The sequence below is a fragment of the Bos indicus genome, chromosome 22 (assembly GCF_029378745.1).
Source record: "Bos indicus isolate NIAB-ARS_2022 breed Sahiwal x Tharparkar chromosome 22, NIAB-ARS_B.indTharparkar_mat_pri_1.0, whole genome shotgun sequence".
Taxonomy (NCBI): domain Eukaryota; kingdom Metazoa; phylum Chordata; class Mammalia; order Artiodactyla; family Bovidae; genus Bos; species Bos indicus.
The window spans coordinates 51,987,893-52,006,637 of NC_091781.1; the positions used below are offsets into that span (position 1 = coordinate 51,987,893).

The window sequence follows — 18,745 nt, forward strand, 5'->3', positions numbered from 1 at the left end:
CTGGCTCTTCCCATTATTTCTCCTCTCTGTACTACTGTGTGTGCTTCATTGTAAGTTGCCAAAGAAGGAATTAAAGTGGTAGATGACCATAAAAAGTCTCAAGGGTCTTTTTGTGCTTTGGGCACAAACATTTGTACCACTGACCACCTTGCCACTGCTGTTCGATTCCTTCATTACAGAGGAACTGCTCTTACGGGTCAATTACTGTGGCCCTTGGATAGTCCGTACAATGTTTAGAAGAGTGTCTAAAGAACATTTTCTGTCCAGGTCACTGAATTTCCACTCCCTCATCAATCATTCACTCTTTATTTCTAATAGACTTGGAACTTGGGTCTTCATTCTTGGAATACCTGTGTCTTCCACTGACTTGTGAAAGTGTTACAGATGTTCACACTACATGACTTGGTGCACGAATTGTTCCGTGCCACTTACAGCTGGATCTGATGCATTTCACAGCACACATAATCATTTTTGTGCTACATGGTAATTAAGGAGTAAGGAATTTACTTAAATTACTGTAATTAGTACAACTTATCTGGCCTATCCAAGTTTTCTGTTATTCTCGTTTTTGTTCTTCTGAGTCTATAAACAGCTTTGTTATTAAGAGTTTTCCTTGATACATTTTAATTGTTTGTCACACTCTGACATGGAGTGGTAATTAGAGGTTCTAGATCTAGCTCCGAAACATATAGAGTGGGCATGCTTTCTGGCTTTCCCCATCCTTGCCAGATGAGGAGCTTTTGGGTAGAGAGATCGGCTTTTTCATCCCACCTACTGACAAGCTGTGGACTAACTCACCTGAAGAGTGGTGTGTGGGTGTGAGAAAGCACTGTTGGCTTAGTGCCGTCCATGCCTTCCATCTGGGTTTAGCTGGAAGAAACCATCCAGAACTACTGCTGGATAAACTTAGAAACTCCAGAAAATAGAGTATGTCCTCCTTTATCAGTAGCAGTAGGATTCAGTTCTCATAAGATAGCAGAAATCACTTTTTTTTTTTTTTTTAAGACCACATTGACATTTACTTTGGAGAAGGCAATGGCACCCCACTCCAGTACTCTTGCCCAGAGAATCCCATGTATGGAGGAGCCTGGTGGGCTGCAGTCCATGGGGTCGCTAAGAGTCAGACATGACTGAGCAACTTCACTTTCCCTTTTCACTTTCATGCATTGGAGAAGGCAGTGGCAACCCACTCCAGTGTTCTTGCCTGGAGAATCCCAGGGACAGGGAGCCTGGTGGGCTTCCGTCTATGGGGTCGCACAGAGTTGGACACTGAAGCAACTTAGCAGCAGCAGCAGCAGACATTTCCTTCAGGTTTCTTTTCTACTACTACGCCATACCCACCTGCTTTAAAAAGGAGATTTGTCTTCATGGTAAGTGGGTGTTAGTTTTAGGACATCAGGAAGATTTTTTTTTCTTATCCCTCAGAAATACTTCATAACTTGCTCCCTTATGCCTGAAATTCTCTCTCGAGATAGGAAAATTGTATCTTTTTCTCATTTTACATGAAGTTAACCAGAACACATTCTTGAATAGCGTGTGTAGGATTTTGAGTCCTTGATTTTGGAAATTTGTCTTTATTTTGCATCTAATTAAGTTGTACTTGAAATTCTAGACTGAACTTTATTATCTATCAAAATTTGGAAGGTATTTTTACCTTTGTTTTCAAAAACCTAGTTTTCCTTTTGAGAAGTCTAACATAATCTGAATTTTTGTTTGTAACCTTTTTTCTTTTTGGTCTGTCTGAAAATTTTTAGAATTTTCAGTCTTTTGATCTTAAATCTCCAAAGTTCATTGCTGTGGATCTTTTTTTAAATGTTTATTTTCTTACATGGTAATAATCCCTTTTTGTTTAATAACTTGTGATCTTCAGTTTTGAGAGGAAGTATTTTGCTGTATTTATTTGCTAATGAGTGGGGATATCCCTAAGTTCCCCGGCTTCCCTTGCAGCTCAGCTGGTAAAGAATCCGCCTGCAATGTAGGAAACCTGGGTTCTATCCCTGGGTTGGGAAGATCCCATGGAGAAGGGAAAGGCTACCCACTCCAGTATTCTGGCCTGGAGAATTCTATGGACCGTAGTCCATGGGTCGCAAAGAGTTGGACACAACTGAGCGACTTTCACTTTCATTTTCCCTAAGTTCCTGTATTACTCTCAAAAAGGTAAAACATTTTCCGCAGAAGCCAGCAGAGTTCTAGGATTCCCATTCTCATTTCAAAAAGCAAAACAAAACTAGAAACTGGTAACATTAGTCTCTTGTGAAGGGTGAGACACAAATGAGAAGGAAAGTCACTTTTTATTTTATACCTCCTTGCATATTGAATTTTATATCAGAAGTACAGAATTATAATACTGTCAGTGATAGCAGACTTAGAATCATGTAATCTTTATTTTAACTTTTGGTATGATTGATGCAGCTTAATGTAGTTTAAGGAGGCAAACATGACCATTAAAAGCTATAGATTCTTTCATAAAATCCTTCGCCTACACTTCTGAATCTTCTTGCAGATAAGTCTCCAAAAGTATAAAACTATTTTTCTTTATCAACTATAAAAGAATGAAAAATAAGGCTCTTATTTAATCGGTGTTCTCTTTAGGTCCCCAAAACTATATTAAACTCCTTGTGCATGTTTACTCCTTCTAGATTTTATAAGAAATACAGATCAGTAAGACAGCCACCCTGTGTTAATTCTCAAAACCTTGTGTAGAAGCAAGATAAGCACACAAATTCAGCTGATAAAATAGTGGAAAATAGTGTTGGGGGTGTGTAGTTGGGAGTGTGTAAGCTCTTGGATGGTGTGTGGAGAAGGTGGGATTGACCCTTTGCACATAGTCAGGACATTGGCTAAGTATGGCATCCTCGTCCTCTCTGGGTGATCCTCATCTTCTCTGAGTGATGTGGCATTTTCCTCTGGGTGCTGCTGAGTTGACAGAAAACGAGAATAGGACTCATCAGTCCTGTTGCAGGGAGTGAGTGATACATTCTTCCAGAATGTCTTCCTGTGTATCTTCAAACTAGGGGTGAAGTATTGTTCACCTTCTTTCCTCCCTGTTCCCAGTAGACCCTCACTAGGGGCTGTGCATCTGTATGTTGGGCGCTGAGGGAGACCACTGCTTGCCTGCCCCTGGACAGTTCCTGAGCAGGGAAGGGCAGAGTTACAGAGTGAGGGTTGGAGGCAGGCTCAGTGGCAGATGGGGAAGTGCCCTGTGGGCCATTGTGTCCTTCTGTTTGCCCATCAAGGCCCTGATTCATTCTCCCTTCCCTGGTGGGCTCTTTGAAGAGAGTAGATTTTCATGGTAGAAGTTGCCTTTTAATCCTTAAAAAGGGTTGATTTATATCTGTTAAGTACTAGAAATTGAGGCATGGATAGTTGTTAAATTGAAATAAATGCTAGAAACTCACAAAGAGGGCATCTAGGGCACCATTCTTAATTACATAATTCCCACTTTCAGTAGCAATTTCAGCATTGTCTTACTGTTTTCTAAGCAAATATTTACCTGAATACTTCAAATGATTTCTTGCCCTTAGCACCTGGCTGCCGTGGAAGAGAGGAAGATCAAGTCTCTGGTAGCTCTTCTGGTTGAGACACAAATGAAGAAACTGGAGATTAAACTTCGACATTTTGAAGAACTAGAAACTATCATGGACAGAGAGAAAGAAGCTGTAAGTATTGGGAATTTTATAGTGGTTTTTTGACAGTTAACTTGGATCACTTTTTATAAAACACAAACTAAAGAAAATACGGTAACCTAATTTGTTGGTCTCCATCTCTATCATTTAACTTTTTCTGTATTTGCTTTGCCTTTCAAAAGGATTATCAGTCAGTGATGGTAAATTAAAGGAAGTCTAAAAATAATTATCTAAGCCTCAGCTTCTTACACTTCTTAGCTTTGCAGATACTTGAAGGTATCAGATTCTCCCTTCTTCAGTAGTCGGATGTTATACTTACTGTATTACCTGTGTGTTATGTTCCCCCTCTTTTATGGAGAACCAGGTCTCGAGTAGTAGTTATAAGCAGCATTTTGCAGGGGTGTACATTTTTTATATGCCCCAAACAGGTCTAAAAAAATTACAGCAAAGGCCAAGAATAAGAAGAGAAGCCACAAGAAGCAAGAAACATAGAAGCAGGGGAACATTTGATGCTCCGAAGGAACTTTTTTTTTTTGTTTGAGAAACAGAGATCAAGTTCTCTGGAGAAGTTTTTTTGGATGAGTTGACCAGGAAAGGAATTGATGACTTTTCTAAATAATGGCTAAGTTTGAGGATTTAGTAGTTAGGAATTTTTCGGATTGTTTTGATTTCTTTGTCAGCATGCCATATGCTGGTCTCTGTAAATGAGACAACCTTAAATCATTCCAGAATAGTTTTAATCTTAAGGATCCATTTGCATCTGTTTAACTCTTTCTTTATTGTCAGTCCAGGCAAGTCCTCTGGCAGATTCATGTTGACTAGCTCAGTAACTATCACAGTAGCCCATTTTCATTTTGTCCTAGGACTTGTTCTGCCTCTTATATTCTGGCCCCGTGAGGAACAGGCTGCTTCGGTAACTACCCTATCCACACCCTGTACTCTCATATCCCCGGTCCCATAGCTGTGTGAGTATCTCTCACGTCCCCTGCCCTCTCCTGTCCCAGGAGCTGTGGCCACCCTGTCCCATCTGCGGCTCTGAGCACCAGCCATGCCGCCGCACGCCAGATGCAGGCTTCCTTCATGGCTGTGTTCTCTTCCACCTGTGTGCACCTGCTTTTCCACCAGCAAGGTGTTTTTCCTGCTCTTTGCCAACCTCCTGCACCTGTGGGTGATGTGTCCTCCGTCTCTGCTGCTGTGGCAGCCTAACAGAGCACTTCTGTACCGTAAATGCTAGTTCATGCACGCGACTCTCTTACCAGAGTATATACTCTTTAGAGTGTCTTTGTTCACACACCACTGGCACATCATGGGTGCTTGTGTAAGTGTCTGTTGAATAAATGCATGTGTCAGAAGCTGGAAAAGTAGAAAAGAAAGTTTAACTTTGGGGACTTGACGTTAATTTAACAGGGAAGACAGAGACCAGGTGACAGTATTGTGTGTTCAGTTCCTATGGGAACATAACCTGGAAGATGTGGAGAGGATGTTAGAGAAAATATCCAAGAGGTGAGCTGGAACGTTGAAGAATGAGTGGTTGTGTTTATCTTACCCTAAGAAGCTGCCCTTTTGTCATTTGATAGCCTCTTGTAGGGTATTTGGAACAACAGGGAGCTATTTCTATAGAATGGATTATCGACACATACAGAATTCACATGATGATTGTGTAGTTCCCCCTGGCACCTGGATGCCATGCTGCCATTCATGAAGCAGAACTAATATGTTAGCCTGGAAGATTAGCATGACCCTGTGTGGGTACTTAATACAGTTATGTCTAGATTGTCATGGGGCTCTTTTCTCAGCTTTAAAAATAAAACACTTTATCTTCAGAGGGTGAGCCTGTGGATGCATCACTCTTAAACCCCCCTAGTGGAAGACTGTGTCCCCTGGAATGGCAGAGCCCTCAGTCCCTCCTTGGTTCTCTCCACGGATTCTCAGACATCTGGGGGTAGTGTGTGATGGTTCTTAGCCCTTCCAAATTTTCCTTGTGCTCTGGAGTTTTAATAGTTATTTATCTCAAATTAACTGCTCTGTGTTTTTCTTATTTGAATCTTTTTTTTAATGTTAAATTCTAATTGAGCTCATAAAACATTTTACAAAATAGTCTGAATAAAAAAGCACAACCAAAAACATGGATAAACATTCTGCTGAATCTTTTTCACCACACAAGATTGCTCTTCTCAAATCCTTTGGTGATCAACCTGTCTTTTGTAAATCAACATTTGGGGCAGGACAGTTTATTGTGTAAGACAGTCCCTAGCCCTAGGCACTGAATATCAGTAACATATCTGTATTAGTTACTGCTGTGTAAAAAAATTACCCCAAAGCAGTGACTGAAAACAGTACCTCACACACTTCTTAGGGGTTACGAATCTGAGAGCAGCTTTTCTGAGTGCCTCAGGCTCAGCGTCTCTGATTATGTTGCCATCTTCGTAAGGCTCAGCTGGGGCTGGTGGACACAACCTCCAAGCTTGTTCACGAGGCTGTGGGCAGGAGACTTTGGTCCCTTACTGCATGGGCTTCTCCATAGTGTTCCTCATGAAGTGGCTTCCCTTCTTAGAGCAAGTGACTGAAAAGAGCTATAAAAGAGCAGCCAAACTGGAAGCCACAGTATCTTTTATAACCTCAATTTGTCAGTCACAGCCCTGTGCTTCTGCTGTATTCTGTCAGCCCCACAGCCCAGCCTTGATTCTGGGGCTGGGGGTGCCCGTAGGTTGGCAGGGCTCAGTGGGCAAGTCCTCAGTGTTAGGGAGCAGGGTCATAGGGGCCCGCTTGGAGGCTTGCTGTCACAACAGCCAGAAAGTCCTCCAAACTGTAAAATGGCTCCCATTCATTTCATGCACAGTAAGACATATTCTGGAGAAGGCAATGGCACGCCACTCCAGTACTGTTGCCCGGAAAATCCCATGGATGGAGGAGCCTGGTAGGTTGCAGTCCATGGGGTCGCTAAGAGTCAGACACGACTGAGAGACTTCCCTTTCACTTTCCACTTTGATGCATTGGAGAAGGAAATGGCAACCCACTCCGGTGTTCTTGCCTGGAGAATCCCATGGGTGGAGAAGCCTGGTTGGCTGCAGTCCATGCGGTTGCAGAGAGTTGGACACGACTGAAGCGACTTAGCAGCAGCAAGACATATTCTATTTTTCTCCTGTTATCCTGTGGGCGAGCAAAGCCTTGGCTATTTCCTGCTGATGATTTCCTGTCCTCCCAGGCCTGTTGTGAAGATGAAATGAGAGAACTATGGCATGTGCTTAGCACACTGCCTAGAACACAAAGTAAGTGTTCAATAAATATTTATATGCCCTCTTTATGCAAATCAATTATCAAGAATTATAGATTAAATTGTTAATATTTATAAGCCTTTGCTTACATTATGGACATTTAGAATCTAGCAAGGGTGCTGGGTGAGAGCGTGAGTCTATTTCTGGTTAACTCTTCTCATTGACAAAGTTTCTAGAGCTTGAACAGATCGCACAGTTCATAAATGACAGAGCTGGGTCTCAAACCTATGCTAGTTCAGCTCTGTGTTTTAATCTAGTACTTCATAATTGTAAAGAAATGAGCCATTCTTACCTCTTTTTCACCCGAAGACTGAGATATGCAAGGTTTTAACAAGCCCCTGTTATGACTCATGAAAGTTGAAACTGAGAAGAGCGGTCAGATGAGCTGGGAGCAGCACGTTGCAACCACTGCCCAGTGCTCTGGCTCCAGCTCTCAGTGCACTGTCAGTCCGATCCTGCTCATCTCTGCCTGGTGATCAGTAGCTTCAGGACATACTTTTTTGAAGTAAACATTTGGTTTTGTTTATACAGCAATAGGTTTCAAAAATCTTTTTTTAGACTTTCAGAATCAGGTATGAAATTTCTTCTAATACCTTAAAAATCAGATGTTCTTTTGAGTCTTATTTAGAAAGTAAGAGTAAGGCTATTAACAACTCAGTATCTTGTGTAAATACTATGAATGCAGCTATAATTAGAGCTCAGTAGTTTTGTTATAGCCTGTTCATAAAATACTGTTACAGGATGAAGGTAGTTTAGGGAATATACACAGTTTGGGAACTGACAAGATGAAAACTACTGACCCCAGTTACGGTGAGGATGCTGAGCTGGCCCTGGGTTAGAAACTCAGAGAGTCTGCCCAACTGTGCAGCCTTCCATGCCAGACGGATGGCACACGTCATTCAAGGGAACAGGTGGCAGACATGCGCTGTGTGGCAGGTTGGAGAGAACTGGAGGGCCTGGGCCCTACCTACAGTATTCTTACTTGAATTAAAGGGGAGGAAATACTTGGAGGCCCATGAGGATCTGTGTCTTGATTTCGTTTATAGCCTCTGGACTTGATGCTCTCATTTGGCTAGGTATAGAAATCATGTACCTTCTGAAAGAGAGACATTGTAGGAAACTCAGAGCTGTGAGAAACCTTCAGGAGGTGAGAGAGTAGATAAGAGATTGACACAAAGATACCACTTCAGGTAATGAGGCCAAGGGGATTCAGCGGAGGCTGTAACGTAAATATTCATGTTGGTTACACAAATTGTCAGATCGTAGTTGTTTCAGTCATGGCTTTCTCAGGCAAACATTCCTTGTTTATTTCTATGAGATTTAGAAATTCTGCCATTTGAGGAAGTCAGGTCATCCGTTTGGCATGGAAGGCTGCACAGTTTCTAACCCAGGGCCAGCTCAGCATCCTCACCTTAACTGGGGTCAGTAGTTTTCATCTTGTCAGTTCCCAGACAAACTCTGTATATTCCCTAACTACCTATTTTTATTTCACCTGAGCTCTGCACGCCTTGGCCAGAGAGCCTGCATCCCACCCTAGAAAGTACAGACTTTGGCTCTGGAGGCACCTGACACATTACCATAAAGTACCTATAAAAATCTTACAGGAAGACTGTGACTAGAGCAATATAGTACACCACAGCCACATATATTACCTTACAGGAAGGGAAGGAATACGGGGAGAGATGCTGCAATTAAAGGTACATTTTAAGTTTTAATGATGTCAGTAGTTAAGTTTGAAAGAATTGTGAGCTCGACTTTAAAGGTAGTTAAAATATGGTTAAATAGTTGCCAACTTGAAAGGTCATCCATGAGCTAAAAGATGGGACAATTTCAGGACTGCCTCCGATTGTCAAGGAGATCTTTCTGGTAGAGGAAGGAATGATCTGAGCTGGTTATTTTTTTTTTTTAATGGTCCAAATCCAAAACTGAAGAGGAAGGTGTGATTGCTAAGGAGGCCAAGAGTCTCCTTAGTCTACTTAGATCTACTGCCTAGATCTGGCAGTATTCATGGCACAGACAGTGGATTAAGTTCATTGGTTCATTTAGCAACTGTTTATTGAACACCTGCTTTGTTCTAGGCATGTTAGGTACTGCGGATACACTGGTGAATAAAACTGTTAGGCTTACTTAGTAGACCTTAAATATTAATGAAGGATGCTAGATGCTGTGTGCTGTATATTTGTATGCATGTGTATTACTGTGTATGTATACATACCATTATGTTTCACAATGGGTAGGTGAGACTGGGAGAGGCAAGGGAAGGGTTTGCGTATTAACAGATGTCATCTGAGTAGGCCTTAGCAAACTGACAATTGGGTGAATGTCTTTAAGGCCTAGAAACAGCCAGTATCAGAGACTCTTGAGGCTGGAGCGTGACTGACATGTTTGAAACTAAGGAGTAGGCGGGTGGGCGGGAGTTAGGAGGGAACAGCATGAAGTCAGGGACAATGGTGCTCTAATCACAGAAGTCCCTTATGACTAATTAAGGAAAAATTAGCAAAAAGTTAATTTTATACTGCCCCAGAAGAATAGTTGCCTGTGTGTTTGTATTGACAGTAGTTCGTCTCTGTGCGTGTATGTGTGCTAAGTCACTTCAGTTGTGTCTGACTCTGTGACACTAGAGTTGGACACAGGACTGCAGTCTGCCAGGCTCCTCTGTCCATGGGGTTCTCCAAGCAAGAATACTGGAGTGGGTGGCCATGCCCTTCTCCAGGGTATCTTCCTGGCCCAGGGATCAAACCCAGATCTCCTGCGGCTAGTGCATCGCAGGCGGTTTCTTCATACCTCTGAGCCACTGGGGTAGCCCCCTTTTGTCTTTGTACTGCCTGTCATGTAATTGAATCTGTTGGTAGACAGGCACCATGACATTATGGATAGTTTTATCTGAGATTAAGAAAGCTATACTTAGAAGCGAGTTTACTTGAAAAGACATTGGGCTTCAGGCAGCAGGCACTTTACAAGGACTTTACAGGTGACCAGTCACAAAAATGATGTCAGCTCCGCTTTGGAATTTCCACCTCCAGAAGCAGGTGTGGAAGCAGAAAGATGCAGTTGTGTTGTTTTGTTTTTCCAGAGGTGTACAAAGGAATGATTATGCCCGCTTTTTTCTTAAGTCGATTTCTGTTCATTGATATCAAACCTTTCAAAGGAAGGTGTGTTTATTTACTTCAGTTCTGAGGCCAAGTAGTCAGAGTCTTCAAGGCTCTGCCACTACCCTTGGCAGAGTAGATGGATTTTTGAGGCCCCCACCTTCTTTTACTCTTTCCCACCCCTCCTCCCTGTTCTATGCAAATGAAGTTGGGAGAGAAGCTCTGTGTGAACTTCAGCTGCACTTGCAGCTGTGTGTGCGTTTGGGGTCTTGTAGAAAAGTGCTCTGTTGTGTTCCGGTTCTGCTTGGATTTGCTGCTTTATACATACACAGTGTAGGAATGAAGAGGGAGAGGAAGGCAGAGTTTGAATGCCGTGGGGGTCGGGGGTGTCTTTAGATCAGAGCCACAGGCAGCTTTGTATGATACTGGGTTCCCTAGACCCACATTGGAGCCGCGAAAGAAAGTGAACAGATTGATTAGCTCCCTGTTACGGGAGTAATCTACACTATTTGGCTTCGCTGTGGGGACTTGTCTGTAGTCTTTGATCATAGAAAAGGGAGAGAAGAAAGTCAGGTTATCTGAAGCATGTAACTTGGTCAGTTTTAGTGTTTTGTTTTGGGATTACACAAATATTACGAATACATTAAAAAGTGACTTCAGATTTATTCCTAGGAATAATCACTGTTAATAATTTAGTGTCTTCCGGAACATTTTCAATGAGTAGATAATGTTTGTATGTTGACCATAAAGTTTTTATATATATATATATATATAATTGATATAAATATTATTATTGCAAATTGCTTTTTTTCTGCTCAGTGTATCTCAGACATAAATGTACATCAAAAATAATACATTAATGACTATCCTTATACAAACATACATGCAGTTTTCTAGCACAGATTTCCACATATAGAATCACTGGGTTATTGGTTTTGTGAATTTCAAATTTGCTCAGAACTATCATACTCTGCTCAAAAATTCACAGTTCACGTTCACATTTGATTGCCACAGAAGTGGCAGTTAGACTGAGGAACAGTGGTGGTGCTAGTGGTAAGGTAAAGAACCCACCTGCCAAGGCAGGTGAGACGTAAGAGATGAGAGTTCGGTCCCTGGGTTGGGAAAACCACCTGGAGGAGGGCACAGCAACCCACTCCAGTGTTCTTGCCTGGAGAATCCCATGAACAGAGGAGCCTGGTGGGCTACAGTTCATAGAGCCACACAGAGTCGGACACAACTGAAGCAACTTTAGCATGCAGGCAGCAATAGTCAGTTACCTGTAACAAAAGAAATTCCTTTTGTATGGTGGGGCCAGTATGTGTCCATAAGCTCTGCTGCATGCTCCCCAGAACAGGTCCTCCTGGAGCCAGCTGGTAACCTGCCGTGGACATTGCTCTCACTTCACAGGACCTGTGCATTGCACATTTAGTCTAAAGCTTAAATTGGGTTCTTTCCAGGTGTGTGTGTATGTGTGTATATGTGCGTGTATATATTTAATCACATCCTTTTTAATTCTTCTAATTATCTTTTAATTACTTTGTATGTTTTGAAGTGATCATTGAAGCTCATGAGAAAATAGTATAATTGAGGTTAGTTCATTTTAGACAAAGGATTGGACTTCCCTGGTGGCATCATCTGCCTACTATGTGGGAGACCTGGGTTCAGTCCCTGGGTCGGGAAGATCTCCTGGAGAGGGAAATGGCAACCCACTCCAGTATTCTTACCTGGAAAACCCCATGGATGGAGGAACCTGGCAGGCTACAGTCCATGGGGTTGCAAAGAGTCAGATGACTGAGCGACTTCACTAGACAAGGAAGGTGGGCAAATTTTTCTCTTCAAGATTAATACTTTGATACTAAGGTCAGCTCCTAAAGAAAGGCTAGTTTGGTTTAAAAACAAACAAACACTGAGATAGGTAAAATTTCCCTTCAGAGACACAAAATCTGCCTCCAGTAACAGTTCAGCTTTTTATAAAGCAGATCTTGACCTATATTCTTGAGTTCTTACGTAACTGCAGGACTTCAGCCAAGCTGTCCAGAGCAATAGTGGCTCAACAGGACTGTAGGTTGAGGTCCTTTTCTGGCAACCTTGTAAGTCTAACTTCAGGATAGTGCTAAATTTCTTGGAAAGAATGGTTAGAAGAAAGCAAAACGTAGGACTTAGGTCAGAGTCTTTAGATTTCTCTCTTTTTTTTTTTTATTTACCTTTTACCTCCATTATCTCACTGATTAGTCATCTTGCAGAGCTGGACTTCCAGAGGATTCTCTGGCTGTTGAGAATTTTGTTCTCTTACAGCTCCTTTCCAATTCTGAAAAGAAGGGTATGTTACTGAGCCGGGCTCTAGCCTCTTCCGGTCGCTGTTAGGAAGAGCTCCCAGCAACCTGTTAGACCACGGTAGCAGTAGCACCCTGTCTCCTCTCCTGATCACCCTCAACCACTCACAGAATCCTTTCTTTCAGATCTCCATCTCCCAAGGGAGACTCTCTGCAAGCCAGCTGAACAACACACTCATGGTATAAGTGTTGCCATCTGTTCTCTCCCTTTCTTCTCCTCCTCACCTGGCCATGCTGGTTGTCTTCATGCTGTGTCCACGGCCTATCTTCCCACACCCAGTCCATCTGTGGACATTCCCTCCTGGCTAACTCCTGACAGCCAATGAAGCTTCTCACTAGGCTCCTCAGGGACTTCTCCCCAAGCTGCTCTCTGCTAAGAGCCCAGATTCGCAAGCAAATACTCACGCATATTCTACCTAGATTTTGCTAATGATAGTATGTAGTATTTATCTATAAATCTGACTGCTCCTGAAAGCCAAAACGTTAAATTTCCTTAACTTGGAATAGTGCTCTCCAACAGCAATATAGTGAGCCATATATGTAATTTAAAATTTTCTAGTAGCCACATTAAAAAAAAACAAAATCATAAAGATGTTTTAATGCAATATATGTGTGTTATTCTTAACATGTAATCAGTATGAAAAATTGATTTTTTTCAGATTTCAAAACTCAGTGCGGATGTTACATTGATAGTACATCTCCTTTCAGATTAGCCATATCTCAAGTGCCCAAGAGCCATTGTGGCTGCTATAGAAATGCCTCCCAGTGAATAAGATCTTGCTCTCGAAAATGGTGGGGTAGAACATTATAGAGTAGAAATAGATCAAACCCTCCTTATGATCTTTATAATGCTTACTTTAGAAACCTGAATTTTTATTTTTGTTCATGTTAAAGATGATTTTTCTCTGTCAGCTCTGGATTTAATTTTGATGGCTTTTAAGGTGACCACCCATTCTGTGCTACTGTTTGGCATATGGTTTCTGAATTTTCTACCACATATAATAACTTCTCATGTATTTATAATAGCGTATTTATTATTTATTTATAATAACTTCTCTTATTTCTCTATTTTAATTTGGGTCCCAGAAAGATTATCTTGAATACTGAAGCACTTATATTCTTCAGACCACAAGTCATGTAAATTTTTATTTAGACTTTGAAAATATGCTGTGAATGTGTCACCCAGTATAATTTTGGCTACTTGGAAGCTAAGTAGCTAAGATTTACAGTGGCAGTGCCAAAGTTCCATCTAGAAGATGTGTATCTTTGCAGCTAAGGCCACGTCCACTCGTGCAGAGGATTTAACTGTGATGTCACATTCTAAAATAGTAGCCAAAAAGGATCACTTTCAGAAGAGAGCACCTAAAATGGTTGGACTTGAAATACTAGTATCTTAAGGAACTATCTTAAGGAACAAGAGGACAAGAGGTGTTTCTGTCACCTGAGAAAGAGTAAGGTGGTTGTGGAAGCTATTTTTTAAATATCTGAAGGCCTGCCAACAGAGGGATTACCTGTGCTGAGTACAGTTGCCCCACATGGGGTGAAGGTTCTAAGGAAAGGCAAATCTTATGCTTAACATAGAGAAAAACTTGACTTCATGCTACTCAAGAAGCAGTGCCTTTTCTCTGACTGTGGTGGTTGCAGGAGAGGAGGTGACTATGTAACGGTGATGAAGTTTGGGGAACTTAGGCACCATGTGGGTGTCCTGTGTTGGCATCCAATCCTGAAAGCCTCTCCTGGTGTCATTTCTCTTCCCCTTTCTTTTCTTAACAGTTAGAACAACAGAGGCAGCAGTTGCTTACGGAGCGCCAGAACTTCCACATGGAGCAGCTGAAATATGCTGAGTTGCGAGCCCGACAGCAAATGGAACAGCAGCAGCATGGGCCGAACCCTCAACAGGCACACCAGCACTCAGGAGGACCCGGCCTGGCGCAGCTGGGAGCAGCAGGACATCCTGGCATGATGCCTCATCAGCAGCCCCCTCCCTACCCTCTGATGCACCACCAGATGCCACCGCCTCATCCACCCCAGCCAGGTGAGAGGAAGCTCTGCTCACAGATGCAGCTGGGCTCATCCCTGTGCTCGGAGCATCAGAGGGTCAGACCTCACCGTTGGGGATTTCTGACTGAGACTGTGCAGCATGTCCGTCATCATCCAGGATGTGGTAGACAAGTGAATCTGGCTTTGTAGCCATCAGCACATGAAGCCTGCTGGGTTCTCTTTCCAGGGTCCTCTTGGCATGATGCCTTTTTCTTGGATAGGTCAGCAGTATATCCCAAAAGTTCCTTAAAAATTCATCCTTGGATTGTCTACACTATTTTTTTAATTGACATTTCAAAGATAGACATGAAAAGAAAAGTACAGTGATCTCTTAATGATGCATTTTCAGTGATCATCACCTTTCTGCCATTCTTAGCTTTTTGTTGTAGAAATCTTCTGTAGGTAAAAGTAGAATAGCATAATAAGCCCCCAAATGCCTATTGCACAGCTTCACTTCATGTGTTGAAGAAATCCGGGTCTTGAGCCTGTGGCTGTGCCTGATTGTGCACTCAAGGTGCATGGTGTCATTTCACATGGCTTCTCCCCTCTTTCCTCCTCCCACACATCTCCCATAAGTAAACCACAGGATGGCGCTGGATACTTTCGCAGGTTTAGGGTCACTTTGGGAGTGCAGACATTTTTCCTGTGGTGTCCGTTCTCTCTTGGTGACCTTCAGGTTTGCCAGTGGTTTTGGTGTTTCTAAGTTCCCCATTAAATGACTCACTTAAGATTTCACCTGCCAATGAGAATCGCTTCCTAGATCAGTTATTTCATCAGCTGTTGCAAAATATAAGATTCCTGAATTTATTGTCCTTTCTGCCTTTATTTATATTCTACATTTGTTAGCAGTGATTCTTTTGTTACAAAAGCTTTTCTTCACCAGTCATTTTGTTACGCTGAAAATCAATCCTTGCAAGAAAGCCTGGATAAATGCTTCATTCTTTCCCTTTATTTATCAGTCACCTGAATAATGAGTCCTCCCTCCTCCCCCAAGCCAGTCCTCCACTCCCCCGCAAAGAGTCTCCAAAGGTGACCGATAGGGATTTTTCTGTTGTGTGTGTATGCTTTTAGTATTGTGAATTTGTATGTCCTGTATTTTTATGTGTTTCAATGTTATGGACCTTACTCATTTTCATTCTGAAATTGTCCCATCTTTTAGTTCATGGGTGCCCTTCAAGTTGGCAGCTTTTTACCACATTTTAACTACCTTGAAAGTCGAGCTCACAATTCTTTCAAACTTAACTACTGACATCATTAAAACTTAAAATGTACCTTTAATTGCAGCATCTTTCCCTGTATTCCTTCCCCTCCTGTAAGGTAATATATGTGGCTGTGGTGTACTATATTGCTCTAGTCACAGTCTTCCTGTAAGATTTTTATAGGTACTTTATGGTAATGTGTCAGGTGCCTCCAGAGCCAAAGTCTGTACTTTCTAGGGTGGGATGCAGGCTCTCTGGCCAAGGCGTGCAGAGCTCAGGTGAAATAAAAATAGGAAGACCCTTGGAAGCCTGAGAGGATTCTCACTGTTACTAATGTCAGTTGACCTGACTTCCTCAAATGGCAGAATTTCTAAATCTCATAGAAATAAACAAGGTATGTTGGCCTGAGGGAGCCATGACTGAAACAACTCTGATCTGACAATTTATGTTACCAATATGAATTTTTACTTTACAGCCCCAAACATGTTTAGGCATTAGTTTTTATTGGCTTGACCCCAAAATGGGGCTTTCTCTCTCGCTCTCTCTCTCTCGCTTTCACACATGCACACAGATGGCAGTTGTGAGTTTACTACCACCATTAGACTTGCTGCTTGATCTATATGACATTTGTGAAGATAGTTTCAGAAGTCTGCCAGGCTCATGACACAGGGTTACTTTACTTCTCAGCCCTTGTCTGTCTGCTTGAGTGGGTCTTAAAATCTAATTTTCTAACACGTTACAAGCTATGAATGCTTAACAGAATGATGATCCCAAAGTGATTTTTTTTCAAAAACAGTTATTTTAAAGTTTAATTCTTTAAACTCTTGGGATAAATGTTTAAGAGGAGGTTTGCTGTGGCATTTGTTCTTAATGGTGTTGAAGCCTCACCATCCGCAGTAACTATTCACAGAATTTCTCAGGAAGTTCTCTACCATCTGCATTTAGAAAAAGTATCCTTCTGCCTTTTTTTCTAAGTTACATCCTGGTGAGAACAGGTGTTTGTATGCCAGGCCCTTAACCCACAGTATTTTTACTTCTCACTGTCCTCCCTTTAGAAGTGAAGAACTAATGCATGTCAAGGCTATGTTACCTTGCCACATGGTGGAGCCAGGCTTCCTGCTGGACTCCCTCTTATGGCAAAGTGATATCACGATGCCCCTTCCTGTGATGGAGGACCAAGTGGATTGGTAGCAGACTCAGATACAGCTATATTCTTTCAGGGAGACAGTGGCGGAAAACTAGAGTTCTTAAAATAGCCTGTAGAATACAGATAGGTTATGTTTCTCTTTTTACTTAGAGAAATAGGCTTTTCTTAAGTGAATTTTGAAGAAAAGGATCATTATGTGTATAATGAGAGTGTTTTTGTGCCAAGCTATTCTGTTTTTGCCATGCGGTATGTGAGAGCTTAGTTCCCCAACCAGGGATCACACCCACACCCCCTGCAGTGGAAGTGCAAAGTCTTAATCACTGAACTGCCAAGAAAGTCCCTGTTTTCTTGAAAATTTTTCTATTGAAATGTAACATACATATGAAAAAATACACTAGCCCTAGTAAATACTTGATGATTTTTAACAAAGAGAACGTACCTTTGTAACCAACACTCTGAAGACCCCTCATGGCTTTTCGCAAGCTCCTCCCTCCCCTGGGGTAGCAACTGTCCCAAAGTCCAACACCATAGACCAGTTGGGCTGGTTTTTGAATGATATCTGGAAGGGATCTCGTGCTGATTTTTGTCGGTTTGGCGTATGTGAAATGCATCTGCATTGTCGTGACTGGTCATCGATTTGCTCTTTGTTCTTACTGCATGTATTCCACTGTGTGGCCCTGCCATGATTTATTATATACCATGATCCATTGTCCTGTTGATGGATGTTCGATTCTTTTCCATTTTAGTAATTAGAAATAGTGCTGCTGTGAACATGCGTGTGCACACGTCTTTTCGAGGCATTGGTATACATTTCTGTTGTGTGTGCCCTTAAGTAGTGAAATTTGCCACATGCCTAGAATGAGTCTTAGGAATTCCATGTATTCACATTAGTTGATGCTGCCAAAATTTTGCCAAAATGCTAATGCCAGTTTACATTCTCTCCCTTAGGGTGTAAGAGTTCCAGCAGCTCAAGGTGATCATTTTCCATAGTTTCCCTTCTGTGGGGTTGCTTTGGCATTTGAATATAAAAATCAGATGTGTTGGAAAGTAAAATTATGAATAATAAATTGAACCCACTAATTAAAAGCTAACTTAATATTAGCAGTTCAGAAAAGACTGGTTTTAACAGATTCTAGAAACTGGCTAAAGGGGCTTTTTATATTAAGGCAAGCAAGGGAGTCTGTAATATTTTAGGTGGAGAACAACTTTAGTCTCTTATTTGCCACAGGTGTAAGTTTGTAACTGTGAATATAGTCCTTCTGACTAATATTTCCTAGGTTTAGAAAAGTTAACAGGCCCACAGCATTTATGTATAAGCTGGGGGTAATTATCCAGGTCAGTAGACTAGCTTTTGGTATTTGGCCAGAATTTATGGTGTGTGAAGGAAGGAGAAAAATCAGCCTCTCAAAACCAGCAAGATTGGGAAAGTGGTGAAAGAAGGTCAAGTGGTGAATTTGTCCAGCTCTCTGACCTAATAGAATTCATATTATTTTGTAGATAAAACACATGTAATCTTTCTCCACATAATTGGCCATCAGTTCATGGTAGAACCCATTAAAATATGGCTCCTTGTTGTGAGACTGTCGAGCCCTTTTGGGCCCAAGCACCAGAGGGGCTAGTATAAACCAACACCTGTAAATATTCCATTTAGTTTGTACTTCTGCAGTCCTTCCATTCACCTCTTTAATTCATTCACATGCTTAGAATTTTTGTATACAGAGCATCTGTTTGCTGCTATCTGTCTTCTGGGCTCTTACTATTTGGTCGTACTCCTTACTCACCTCAAACTCTAGCTTTTTGTAGGTTTTGTTCTTCTCCCTGATAAAGTGTCCAAAGGTGATTTGTTTCCATCAAACAAAAAGTCAAAGGAAGAATCTCCAGTGTACAGTTAGCAAATGGAAACTGGAGGTGCCCATAGCCATCCTTATAACACTCTTAGGTTTTGTTGATCTTCATAAAGTACACAGCACTGTGTTTTGTCTTTCATTTAAATTGAAACACAGTGTGATCTCATGGAAGTGATTCTAAAGTTAAAG

General features: G+C 41.8%; 1 protein-coding gene across 1 annotated transcript in view; it reads left to right on the forward strand.

The window, feature by feature from the left end:
* SMARCC1 (SWI/SNF related BAF chromatin remodeling complex subunit C1) overlaps nucleotides 1–18,745 on the forward strand; it is a 125,561-nt gene that overhangs the window by 92,554 nt on the left and 14,262 nt on the right. Inside the window, exons 25-26 of the mRNA XM_070776781.1 lie at nucleotides 3,525–3,659; nucleotides 14,097–14,358. Coding sequence (XP_070632882.1) covers nucleotides 3,525–3,659; nucleotides 14,097–14,358 — 397 coding nt within the window. The remainder of the gene's footprint in view (nucleotides 1–3,524; nucleotides 3,660–14,096; nucleotides 14,359–18,745) is intronic.